General features: G+C 34.2%; 1 protein-coding gene across 2 annotated transcripts in view; it reads left to right on the forward strand.

Moving 5' to 3' along the window:
• The window catches only part of LOC127875929 (heat shock 70 kDa protein 12A-like), a 110419-nt gene extending 99000 nt beyond the window's left edge, over window positions 1–11419 (forward strand). Inside the window, exons 1-6 of one of the 2 annotated variants that reach the window (XM_052420688.1) lie at window positions 5857–6039; window positions 7249–7443; window positions 7755–7973; window positions 8217–8367; window positions 8662–8773; window positions 10345–11419. In XM_052420688.1, the coding sequence (XP_052276648.1) occupies window positions 5929–6039; window positions 7249–7443; window positions 7755–7973; window positions 8217–8367; window positions 8662–8773; window positions 10345–11296 (1740 nt within the window). In that variant the 5' untranslated portion in view covers window positions 5857–5928 and the 3' untranslated portion in view covers window positions 11297–11419. Of the gene's footprint in view, window positions 1–5856; window positions 6040–7248; window positions 7444–7754; window positions 7974–8216; window positions 8368–8661; window positions 8774–10344 lie in introns of those variants that run through there. The other variant, XM_052420687.1, reaches the window with a different exon arrangement.
• The last annotated feature ends 3165 nt before the right edge of the window (window positions 11420–14584 follow it).

Raw genomic sequence — 14584 nt, forward strand, 5'->3', positions numbered from 1 at the left:
ACATATGAAGTGCTCTCCCGTAGTATATTTTTTATTTACTCACACTAATGCGTGGTTTGACAATGCTAACACACATTTTATGCGGTGAATATGCAGCTTACAAGTGAAAAACACAACACAATAGTTTAACTTTTGTTTAATTGTATTTAATTATTTAGAAAAGTAAATTGCTAACTTTATTTCAAAGTCAGCGTATACGCCGACTACATTTTTAAAAGACATTTATTGTTATAAATATATTTAATATAATATATTTAGTTGTTTTCGGTTTTAGCGATTATAAAGCATTTTCGAGGTTGCCTATAGTATGCCTGTAGTAATTGATGAACTCATATCCAACTGTCTATGTATTGAGAACTGTGAATATAAACAAGCTAAACCTTCTACTAACATTCTACTATTGCGTTGCTAGCACCCGTAAATACAAAAGATCGCCGCTATCTGTTAAGAACCAAAGAACGTTTTCCAGAAATACCCGCTGTAGTAGCATGAACGAGGTTATGAAACAGGTCATTCGTATTATTATAATAAATTGTTTGTTATATTCGGGTTAAGCGATTATGAAACATTTTTGTTTTGTTTTTGTCTATCGTATCGCTTAAGTTATTGTTGAACTTATGTTCAACGTTTTATAAATTGAGAATATAATTAAGCGTCAACTTTTTCCCGAATCTCTCAATTTACGACCTGAACTACGTCATTGAGATGTATGTGAGAGCGTAAACTATTGCGTTGTTATAACCCGTAAATTTTCCTTTGTTTATCGACAGGCGCATCTATTAATAGCCTCATATCATGAATGCCAAAACACCCGCGAAAAAATAACCACCTGACCAAATAGGACGCTAAACGCAAATACCATGCGACTACGACTTTTATTATGTAAGAACTCTCCGCAATTCCTTTGAAGCCGGAGCCTTGTGATTGCTATTACGTAAAGAATTGACCTCTAACTGAAGTAAGCAAAGGAAACGCAGCACCTTATTGACCCATTCCTTCTATGTGCGAAAGCAGATTGAATTTTACTAAAGTATGATTTGCCTATTATAACACACATTATAATGTGGTAAATATGCGACTAACAAGTAAAAAACACTATAATTAAACTTTTGTTTTGAATTAAGTTATTTAGAAACCAAAATTCCAAACCTTATTTCAAAACAGCAAGACTACATTTGTTAGAGAATATTCTTGTTATATTTAAATGTTTTTTAACAGTTCAGCGATAATGAAACATTTTTTATGTTGTCTATCGTATCCCTGTAATAATTGTTGAACTCGTGGTCAACGTATTATTAATTGAGACCTGTGAATATAAACAAGCGTAACCTTATACTAGTGCGTTATTCTCACCCGGACTCCCCTTTGTTTATCGCCAGCCTCAGAGTTATGAATGAGATGAGCGAAAATGCTACGTAACGCAGACGCAGCAGAAAGAGGACTATTTTAATCATCCATAAAAATCTCCTCCGCGACACGTACAATACGATCATTGTTTTTTTAATTCTTTTCTATAAAACACCATTCGAAACTATTGCATTTTACACGATATTAATATAATGTTTCCATTTGTGAATAAACATAATTGGAGAACTCAAACCTCTTGCATAAATTATACAACTCTTTCTTGCGCGTAGTAAGCGGGAATTGGGTTAATCATACCTAGGCCGTACCGACCTGAATTTTACACTAAGCACTTTAGACGGTCGCTAAAGCGACCATCTAAAAACCACTGCCCGTGCAAATTGTCGCTCTTTTACTAGCTTGTCGCATCACAGGGTAGTTCGCGCTATGGTTTACAAGTTTACATTTACCACCCACCCTCCCACTTAATTTTTATTGTAACACGATGCTTGCCAGATTTTTGTTATATTCCAGTGTTGTCGAGAATTACGAGCTCCATTAGAAACCCACATCGTCATGGCTGGGACTTAATAGCGTACGGCCCACCGTCAGTCTGTCCAATGGTCTACTTAGTTCGACCCCCGACGACAGGTTCCTGCGTAATTGACTGTACCAGTGTTAGAGAATTTGCTAGACTTTGATCAGTAAACTTTTGTTAATATTGGTTGTTTTCGGGTACAGTTTTCCAGAGTTATTTTACCTTCAGTGAAGTTTTATCTCTGGTTTTTACTCTGGCCTTGAAAACACCATTTTCGGATAACGAATAGAAGTGATGTATAGGCATAGTTTCCACGAACACACTTCCCGCTTGTTACGGGGGATAGACATTATGTACTTAAATTTCCCGCCGTTCTCCGGGGAACCTGTAAAATACAATTGATCCGAGCCTTGACATTATTATGCCAAACCTTTAAGAAAATAAATTGCGTGGTTAAACTGTTTGGCGTTTGTCGTTGAATAATGAAATTAAGTTTGTGGCTTAATCTTTCACCTTTTCTTAAGAAGCAAACATTGCGTCGCCTATCCGACCCACATATCTAAAACATTTTTCATCAGACGTAACAAGATTTCTTCAATCTTCAACATCTTAAATTCATCTATTACTGCCATTATCTAGCCCTCCTTTTCTTGATAATACGCTAATGAACTTTGCCTCACTTTTATGCCCCCCTTCGAAGACGAGGGGGGATATTGTTTTGCTTGATGTCGGTCGGTCGGTTGCTCTGTCGGTCGGTCGGTCTGTCTGTCGGTAGACCAGTTCGTTGCCGATCAATAACTCATCAACGAATTGACTGATTGGCTTGATACTTGATACCGTTGATCTTTCTGGCTCAGACAGAGATCGCTCTTTCAGCGTCAAGATAATTTTCGGAGACACTGAATTGCACGTGGAAGCTGTTGAAACCGCAACAGGCAAACGGTCAGACTGCTCCCTTAATTTTCTCGTATAAATTGACTACTATCACTAAGTTTGTAAGAAACATGTTCTTGCACATATGTGCACGGGCATGAAGCTGTTTGTTATATTATATTTAAAACCGTTATGTCAGAAGCAACTTTAAGATTATGTAACGTGTATTCAATGATCGTTAGCGTAGGGAGTATTTCTTGATACTTTGAAAGCCATGCATCTTTTTTCTCAATAATCGTTTGTTATGTTGTCTCTGCTATGCTTTGAAATATTAATTCAATTGGTCAGACAAACACAAAATTACGCGTTCTTGCATATGATAATATAATGTTATGCAATATATGCAGGTGTTTTTAATCCGATCGACATTTAAATGCTTATTGATATGATATTATATGGTTTAACAGTCATTTTAATATTATATTTAAGCTTGCTATTTCCTAAAAAAGAATTATCAGTCAAATTAACAACCATGGGTCTCGCCTGACTGTATTTTCGACTTTTTGTATTTGTTTTATATTATCAATAAATATTTTATTTCATAACATGCCTTAACTTATGTTTTTGATTGCATATAAATATTTTTATGAATCAAAATTAAAAAAAAAAGATATGAAGATGATTTGTGATTGCGTGTTTATTAATGTGTAAACTTGTTTTAATTGTTTTTCAAATACAATAGTTTCAATATTTCCATTCATGTTATTTTGTTTGTACAAATGTATAATATTTGGTTATATACACTTCGCGGTTTAAAACAGACTATATAACACTCACATATCGCGAGTACATAAAACACAAATCTACCATAACTCTCATCGTTTCTGCAAGTATAATACCGGTACTTCGAATTTTAAGTCTGCAGTGATCATTTTACTTAGCTCTATTGAAATTATAAGGTTAGATTATTTCAATATTACTTGGTTCCACATTTTTTGGGACAGTTTTTTTATAATGTTGTAGCAATTGGAACAAAACTTCATCGTAAGTTAAACATTTAATGTCTTAAACATAAGAAAACAAATGATATTTAAAACAAAAATATACACATAAACTTCAGCAATACAAAACTCAAAGCGTTATTTCCAACTTCAGAAGTGAGCGATATCTTTCTGTTTCTATGCCATTATATTAATGAGGTCAAATGGCACGAAATTCAATCAAATTTTGCGCATTTAATAAATTCTGATTAAAAAAAACTATAAAATAACGAGACATGTTTAATATCGAATAATCATTTATTTTAAGGTGAAATGCTCATACTCGTGACAATATGTTTTATATGAACACTTAAACAATATTTCTTTTTTCTTTCACTGAAATCAAGAAATAGCCCCTTTATCATAAGTTTAATCATTTTTCACTGTAAATGACAAATTGCGCTACAATTTAACAAAAGCCACATGCACATGCCACATACGGCGTCGGTGCAAAACATAATTTTAGGGGGTTGACCGATTTTGGGCGCTAAAATTTGCACCTGGCCTTAAATAGAAATAGAATCACATAACCCTAAAACCAATATTGCGAAAAGTCGTACAGCAATTGGTTATAAAACTGATTTTGGTATGGTTCGCCTATGGACTTTCACTTGAAGTCTTCAATGAAGAAAGTAAAAAAAATATATATGCCAATATTATTAACTATGTTACCTTGCAATCAGGTAGAGTGCAGTTTGCTTAAAACAAATTGAAAGTTGTATGACGTAGAAGACCAAACTTGCTTACTGTTTGATTATATATTATATATAAGGAAACCAGTGTTAAACCAACTAAGCACGCAAGCAGATAAAAAGTCGAGCAAATAAAATGAAACAAGTTAAAAATATATGACACACGCAGTGAAAGTGGATGATAACCATATGATTTATTATCCCCCGTTCGAAGAAGAGAGGGTATATTGTTTTCCACATGTCAGTCGGTCCGTCGGTCCGTCCGTCCGTCAACCGAATGGTTTCCGGATGATAACTCAAGAGCGCTTACGCCTAGGATCATGAAACTTCGTAGGTATATTGATCATGACTCGCAGATGACCCCTGTTGATTTTCAGGTCACTAGGTCAAAGGTCAAGGTCACGGTGACTCGACACAGAAAAATGGTTTCCGGATGATAACTCAAGAGCGCTTACGCTTAGGATCATGAAACTTCGTAGGTATATTGATCATGACTCGCAGATGACCCCTGTTGATTTTCAGGTCACTAGGTCAAAGGTCAAGGTCACGGTGACTTGACACAGAAAAATGGTTTCCGTATGATAAATCAAGAACGCTTACGCCTAGGATCATGAAACCTCATAGGTACATTGATCATGACTCGCAAATGACCCCTATTGATTTTCAGGTCACTAGGTCAAAGGTCAAGGTTACGGTGACTCAACACAGTAAAATGGTTTCCGGATGATTACTCAAGAAAGCTTAAACCTAGGATCTTGAAACTTCATAGGTACATTGATCATAACTCGCAGATGACCCCTATTGATTTTCAGGTCACTAGGTCAAAGGTCAAGGTCACAGAGACAAAAAACGTATTCACACAATGGCTGCCACTAAAACTGACAGCCCATATGGGGGCATGCATGTTTTACAAACAGCCTTTGTTAATTATTAAGTTGTGAAATTTTTAGAACAATCAAAGAAAGTAACTCAAACAAATTCCATGGTATTTAAAGAAAATCTACATTATGATTACTTTTAAATATGTTATTACCTTGAGTATTAAACAGATACTTCCATGTACATGTCTATTTAAATTTTTGGTTTTGTGAATGAAATCAGCAATTAATCACATGTTATAATGAACATGGGGAAAAGAGTAAAAAAAAAGTAGCGCCGCTTTTTTTTAAACGATACATCTGATTGATTTTCATTATATTTATTTTAATTCGTGTTACTCAAATAAACATGTAAATGACTACCTAGATAACCGAATGATAAATACTGTGGTTATGAAACGTATACTGATTGAAACGATTCCTCGTAAACCGAAACTACAAAACACCGGATCGTTATCCTTTATAACTTCCTCTTTCGATTTAAAATAAAGAAATATTAAAGGCGTTCAAAAGGAAGCATTTTGTATTTTTATGAATAATAAGTCACTCAAGAGAGAAATATAATGTCGAAATTAAAGGACGATTTTCTTCTTGTCGCCACAATTGACTTTGGCACAGCATTTTCCGGATATGCTTTTTCTACAAAAGAAGATTTTAAGGCAAACCCTCTCCAGGTAGGTATTTACTTTTAACCAATGTCTCTCATGAATTATTATCTGAACAAGTATTTATTCGGGTAAAATGCAACAGCTATTTTGCATAAGTCACCGCGTTAATTACAAAACAGGGTTGATGAACACAATGCCGATCAATTTATAAGAAAAAAGGTTGAGAACGGAACCTGGACATGTTTAAACATGTTGGATACAATTGCTACCTTCAATATGTGTATACATGCTATTCTGTTATATTCAATCATGACAATATTAAACATTTCTAATTATGTACAAATTGGTATGCCAAATGTTTAAGTAACAAATCATGATTCGATGTAAGGAATATGTATAGAACGTTGTGTTATGTAACCTTTTGGTCAGATTTCACTGCAACCGACAGTTTTCACGTATGTTTTTGATTATTTTAGTTGTGCGTCACAATGATCACTTTTCCATCATATACTTGTGGTTGGTAACTAACATGCAGAACTGGCTTGGGATTCTATTCAGGGCAAGGCGAATCAATGCCTTTCTAACTAAAAAACACAAAATCGTTCAGACAAACAATTTCAGTTTGTAAGGATGTGTTTCTCGGCAATAATGTGTTTAGGTAGCGTACATGCAGATCAAGATTGGTATGCATTTTGGACCACCTGAGTCAAGTTTCAGGTCGCTGTCACTTAAACAGAAATACTGTTGCCGCTAAAGAACTTTAATTAGAACAGAAGTATTGCGCTTATTGTTCGCATGACGTTTTGTATCATCCATATGGTCGCGTTCCTTGAATTATCATTTTGGAACAGTCAAAATGTTTTCCATTATTGTCGTTGTTACTTGTTTTCGTACAAGATTTACTTTTCGAAAATGTTAATGACAATGAGATGCTATTTACTGATTAATTGCAGTTAAAGGCATCGTCGACTAATTCTTGTATTGAATAAGTGAATGGGTTAACTTGCTCCAACTTGATTCTAACATTGTTTTTGAAAAAAAAGCAGACTACTCACTTTAGTGGCTATATATATATTTATTTCAGTCTGTTAACACTTCGCAAACAGACATAACTGATTCATTTTAATTCTAACTTAAATTATTTGACATCGCATGCAAGTGGAGATCATGGAGAAATATGTAGTGCCATACAATTGGAAGCGCATTTAATTTGCAGTAAACAATTGAAACCCCTATTTCAGAATCCACTTCAATATATTATGTGTTTTCTAATAGATTCATTCAAACACATGGATTAGAGGTACATTAATGTCACTGAAGACCTCTACGTGTATCATGTTCGACAAAGACAAGAAGTTCTACAAATTCGGTTTCGAGGCAGAAGATGCTTACAGCGAACTTGCCGAAGACGACAACCACAAAGACTATTATTATTTTCGACGCTTCAAAATGGAGCTATTTAACCGCTTGGTAAACTATTCTTAACTCTATATCCAATCAATTGATATTTATAAGGGCTCACCAAAGCGTAAAAGGAAACTAATGCATTTTCAGTCAACAATGATGAATGGGAAGACTATGTTCATGAACTTTTATTGTACGGCTGTGATCATAAAAAAACCCATATATCATTGTTTTACGTTTAGGACATTAGTTAGTTCAAATGCAGTTTCAATAATTAGACCAACACGTTAAAAAGTTTTAGGAAATTCAATATACACATCCCTTATATATTCACCAATGCAAAGTCCTCAACATGACTTTACTTTGCCCTTTTATAGAAACTGAAACGTCGATTTATGCTTGATGATGTGATGGGCAAGAAAATGCCTGCGATTGACGTCTTTTCCGCGTGTATAAAGCACTTGAAAGACCATCTCTTAGACCAGGTTCGTAAACCGATACCTGACGCCAGGGAAAACGATATTCGCTGGGTTCTGACTGTGCCGGCAATATGGAATGATGTAGCCAAGCAATTCATGCGTGAAGCAGCTGAAAAGGTATTGTTCTATTGTTACATTTATACATTAATGTAATGAGCATTGAGTTAATACGTTCAAATGTGTGTGCTTTGCTTTTTATTGTAGTCATACTACATTTTTACTTCCTTTCTGAACATAATTGCATATGCAATGTAATGAACAATATAACATTTAATATAATTTGAGTACAAAGCGTTGCCTCTGTAAAATAATGCATTTGCTAAATCGTATGTATAATTGTACTGTAAATGATTATTGTAGGCTGGTATGACAGATGAAAACCTATTAATCGCCTTGGAGCCAGAGGCGGCTTCATTATGCTGCAGGCATTTACCGATGTCAGCGCTGAAAGGAAGCCAGACATTTATGCCCTTTCAACCAAACACAAAATACCTCGTATTTGACGCCGGTGGTACGTATTTACTAGTAATAATAAGACGATTTATAATAATAATAATGAACCTGGTCATATTCTTCAAAATATTGTTTATAATTCAATGTTCACTTCTTACTGAGGACATAGAAATACTGGAGTGAACGTGCCAATAGGCAAAATTCAGTTTCCATAAAGTAAATTGTTTGTCCGTGCAGGAATTTTTCATGAAAATGGAAAAGTCCTTTGTCATATCGTTGATTCCCTAATTCAAAATGTGAAATCCTTAAATAATACGGCAATAATTTCCATCATTATGTATATTTCAGACAGGCGGTACTGTTGATATTACTGTTCATGAAGTAACGTCTAGTGGTGGGTTAAAGGAAATGTATGCAGCCACTGGCGGAGACTGGGGTGGGACGTACGTTGATAAAGCCTTTAGGTACAAACGTTTATTCACTGTTGATGTACTTTGTGGCGATGATTATTCCTAAAGAATTTAACTGAACGGTAATGGTTTGTGTTGTCATCTCTCCTTGATGCAATGCGTCGTATAAACTAATCTCTCATGTCCGATATCAAGTACTGTAAGAGTTTCTCCCTGTGATACATCGAATTAATAGCGAAAAGGCGTCAAAACATGTGTTTATCACCAATAAGCATACATTTTTTGTATTACCATCGCACTTTGAAACTTCTGTTGATATCAATGCATTCGAAAATTATCACCTAAGTTAACAGAAAAAATAGACCCATCAAACATCAAACTTTATACTCTAATAAGTATATGAAGAAAAGTATGTATGTAGACATTTTTGTTAAAAACAGCGACATACTTTTCAGATGTGTTGTAACGCGCACGTACAATTTATAAACTCCTTTTCTCATCAAGATCAATACTATTTATTTGTTGTCTTAAATAAAGTTTGATTTATATTAAATTAAATCGTAATATCAATCTGCTTTTAATAGAACTTATGTTTCATGAGGGTAGCTTCATAGCCGTCGAGCGCGTCACCAGTTTATTACTTCACAAATCGGTATGACACTGACCATGCTCATTACGTTATGAGTATCTTTAGATTATGACCCTACTTTACACATTTCCAAACTAACCATGTGTTCAAACAAGATAATGATCAAACATTGATTAGACTCATTTAAGCGAGAATAAAACAATTAAATTACACTTACGTTTCTTTTGTCATGATTCTTTTATGTATACGTTTCCATGAGTAGAATGTGTGGTTATTTATATATAAATGATGTTGTTAGTAACAACATAAATCGTCTGTGTAAAGAAACTTACTGGATACATAGACTTAAAACAGTACACCCTAATGGTATGAATAACAAAGTTCTTCTTAACATAACAGACTAGCTCTTCAATTTAATTAAGCTTACTTTTTTTTTTCCTATTAGTATTTTTATATATAATTTTATACGAAATTGTGTATTCTTGAATCCGAAAGTTAAGCTTAATTTAATTAACGTTCATTTTATTGACGTACATTTTCCCGCATTTTAATGTACGTTAAGTCAATGACGTAACATCCGCTTTCTGTTATTATTTGTATTATCCTGATGAAGGCGTAAGCCGAAACGTTGATAAAAAAGGAAAGAAAAATATGTGTTTTTGTTGGATTTATCATACTGGTTATTTATATGAAATGGCCGTTATTCCCCCAATTATACCTTCTATCCACACGTAACGAATCTCGTTTTGGAAATATCGATATTACGTCGTGATAATCGCTTAAACTAAAAGTAATGCGAAACCCGTCTATTGACAACTTTAATCTTCCTTATTAAGTACCAGAACTAGACACAGGCTTCTTTCATTCTGTTGTTTTATGAATTTCATTTACTTTAAACGTATATACAATAACTGTGGTATAAAACGTCGCACACAATTAGTTCAAATGATATACAAACATTACATGTAAGTCAAGATTATTTATTATTCATGATGAACACGGTTTGCAACATATATAACTTTTTTGTTTTGTTAAGGCTCTTCTTGGCTGAGCTATGTGGTAATGACGTCATGGCCGATCTAGAAGCGACACAGACAGCAGATTACATTGACATATTTAGGTCATTTGAAATTATTAAGAGAAAGTTCAGTCCTGGCATGCAGGATAAAGTCACAATAAAGGTACCGTCGGCTTTAAACGACATTTTCAAGGCAAAGCACGGGAAAGACCTCAAAGTACATATAAATTCAATGGCGGAGTACAAGGGAAAAGTAACCTGGATGGGTGACAAGATTAGATTAGAGCCAGCTGTTGCAGAAAGCTTTTTCAAAGATGCTTGCGAAAAAGCGGCTTCTCACCTAAAAAACTTGTTTTCCAAATCAGAATTAAGAGATGTCAAGACGATTCTGATGGTTCGAGGCTTTGCAGAGTCTGTTCTTCTACAGCGAGTAATAAAAGATGAAACGTCTTTAGACAAGAAGATCATCATTCCAAATGACGCTGGTCTTGCTATTCTTAAAGGCGCAGTCGTTTTCGGTCACAATCCATTGATCATAAAAGAGAGGCGATCTAGGTACACATATGGAGTTGGAACGTCGATTCTTTTTAAGAAAGGTACTCACCCTGAAGCAAATAAGATAACAGGCAACGATGGGAAAGAATATTGCACAAACATTTTTGGCAAGCACGTTGAGATTGGTCAGGAATTGGTGTTCGGCCAAAACAACGTGGTCAAGTCATACACTCCAGTTAATGCTGATCAAACTCAGATTGGCTTTCGATTCTTCACTTCGACGGACAAAGATCCGATGTACGTTACAGATCCTAACTGCACAGATATCGGCAACCTAACCGTCGATTTGGCAGGATCTGGTACTGACCGCTCTGTTAAAGTTAATATGATTTTCGGCGACACTGAGCTACATGTTGAAGCGGTCGAGGTCGCGAATGGAAAGAAGTCGAAGTGCGTCTTGAATTTTCTCGGGTAGCGATGCGATGATGGAGTTCAGTCTTCGTATAACAGAAGTATATACACGCATGATATCGAGTTATATATAGACACAATTATTACAATACATTCAAGAGTTAGATTTTACATTAAAATAGGTAGCACGCTCTGAAATTTATCTCAAAACATGCATACAAAATTATTATTGTACTAAAATCTTGTGTGTGTTTTTCATATAAATTTTCCATATAAAACATTATTCTATTTGGGAACTCTTGATTTTTTTCTCATTTAAATGACTTAAAATTATTTAATTTTAAATTATTTGATACAGTAGCTTATCTTAACGTTTCGTATTTCATGTATATCGGATAAATTGTTTCGTTAATATCACATAGTTATAATGAAAATAGTATACAATAACTAGATTACTTTGACGCCGTCGAGCTTCAAAAGTCATATTATTTAGCTTAAAGCTGTTTATTTATGCTCGATTGCATCTAAAGCCTAAGGCTTATGGAAATGCTCTTGGGTTCGTTTCCTGGGTAGAACCATTACCTGGTATCTTTCGAACGTTCCCCCGGTGGGGATCGGACCCGTGATCTCCCATTTATACGCTTTTGTGATCGAATTGACAGTTGTGTTCATCACGCTTAAAATTTTGCGTAAATGTAATCTTTGCACTATTGGAGATAACTTTGTACACAGTGAGCAGGATCACGTGCCTTTGTACGGATCCCAATTAAACGTTAATGGATGTAAGCACAACGGTAAGAGGTGCTTTTTTTCTAGTAACTTTTTTATAACAAGTTTTCTTAAGAATTTCATCGGGTGCATAAAAGACATATTTTATGCTGCTTATGGCAATATGAAATACATCTGAATTATTTTATTTAATAAGCCTGTGCTCTTCTTCGAAAATTCTATTAATAACGCACGGTTATGCTTCACGCAACATGAAATTTTGTCACCGATTTCAGACGTATTCAATGATTTATTCTTCTGCTTCAAGAAATGGACACAAACTGCACTAAAGAGTAAGGCAAATGTATTTCAATAAGATGAGATATTTGCTAAAATAAAGTTCTTAACGGTGTGTTTACATTCTGTCCTGTCCGTGTGAAAACCCCGTGGATACTGCACTCTGTACAAGGGTTGTCGCCATACTCTATTATGATGGTTGGGTATATAAGCAACACAGGTTATCTTTTGGGTCCTATACCAATTCAAACTTTTTTAAGTAGGAGCAATATTGCATAAATAATACAACAGAAGGCAATCAATTAAAATAAAGATATACTTAACAAAATATTATTATTTATAGACCAGTTCATTGTTATTGTTTTGATTCCTGATTTTCGCGCATGCGCAATGCACTGGTAGTCAAAAGCATTGCTTACAGCTAACGCAAAGCATATGGATAACGAGACTTGTTTAGTCAATAAATCGAAAAGAAACTAAAAAACAACACCTTAATAATATTTAAAAAATATAATATTTAGTGCCAAAAGAATGCATTAACACATTTATTTGCATTTTAAAAGAACGCGTCATTAGCATAAAAGTAATTAAGATTTTCTGAAGACTGAACGACAGACAATTCGACACAACAAAGAGCTCTATGCATTAGCCGCATAATTATTTGCAGAAAAGCTTCAATAAAAATAATGATACATCTAATTATAAAATTATAATAACCAATTGCATGTGTAAACTAGAGTAATCAAACATTAGTGATAGCTAGAATGTGTCAGTGTTCCATTGAAAATAAACGTTCTACAAAGCCCTATAAAAAGCGAAGTTCATGACGGTATTTACATGTAATTTTAATTTGGATGGGTGTTGTTCAGAGAATGACTTGAGGAATATTAACAATCAACCGAAACACACAACCTCACATGATGCAAATTGAACTGTGTATTCATGTATTTTGTAAACTCGTTACTAGTGATCGAGTATGAGTGACAACTATCTAACATTTAACACACACACACAAACACACACGCACATACACACACACACTCACACAACAAAATATATATGCATATATAATATAATATATACATATTGTTTCATTATTATTTACCCCCATTGATGTCAAACGTAATTTCTTGTTTTTATGATGTATTTCATGCATTGCCGTAACATTACATCTTCATACGGTATGACGTATTTATAATTACCGATGCCCGCTAAATGCGTTAAATATTTTTTATTTACATTTTATAATTCATAAATACTTCATTTTGTTATAAATAAAACGGGCTTGTATCTTTACCGTGTTCAATTTCCGATAATCTATAGACTTCAAATTTGTACAATATGTAACATATCTAATTTTAGCAACTGTTAAGTATGTCGGCGGTAAATTTATTCAACCAAATGCCTTGTTACTTAATACTACCAGAACGAAGACATGGTGGCATCATCAATTGCGTTTAATGACCAGACTGTCATCTGCCACCTAGTGTGATTTATGACACCATGTTGTTAGTTAGGTCTGGGCAATATCTGATCAAAACGAGATAATCGGATTAGGCAGAACAAAGGGGCAATTAAACACCGGAATACAAAGGCTTAAACGATTTTAAGATTGATGCAAACAATCAAATGAAAACTATTGCATTTAATTTAATTAAATGTTTATTTAATGTGTCAACATGTTAGTTTTCCCGGACCAGGGTAAAGGTCCCTACCCAGACAAATACCATTATGGTTAATTTGTAAATGTTTTTTATTTGAAATTGATCTATTTATTCATTGTGTTCAATCTTATTTGTTTCAGTAACGTAGAACTACTTGTTGGCATGTTATAAAAAATAAAATCTAAATATAATCGTTTCAATTTAACCGATCACGCTCTATTTCTTCCCATTGATTGTATCTTTCTTTTGACTACCAATATAGCCCGGATGTAAACACGCAGGTGCGCGTGACGTCATGCGTGAACTGGTCTATTAACTGTAGTTTCACGCATGAATAAGCATGACTGGAAGCTTTAAGTTATTACTAGGTAGAATGTTAATGATTCGTATTCTTCTATTATTGGGTTGATTACTTTAATTCTTGTAAATAGTTAGGTTGCATGCATGTGATGAATGTTATTTTACATGACTATTGTATTTGTTAACGCATATTTTTTGTTTATGACCTTAATAATTGTAAACAGTACAATATGCAAGGTCTACACTATAATATCCAAATGGCACAATCTTAAGAAATTAGTAAAAAAGAACAGACTTCGTTTCTAGTCTAGTTAATAACAATTTTGCCAGTGTTATCATAATGACGCAATGTTACGTGATGAAAAAGTATTTGTCTTATGCCC

Source organism: Dreissena polymorpha, chromosome 4 (assembly GCF_020536995.1).
Source record: "Dreissena polymorpha isolate Duluth1 chromosome 4, UMN_Dpol_1.0, whole genome shotgun sequence".
Classification (NCBI taxonomy): domain Eukaryota; kingdom Metazoa; phylum Mollusca; class Bivalvia; order Myida; family Dreissenidae; genus Dreissena; species Dreissena polymorpha.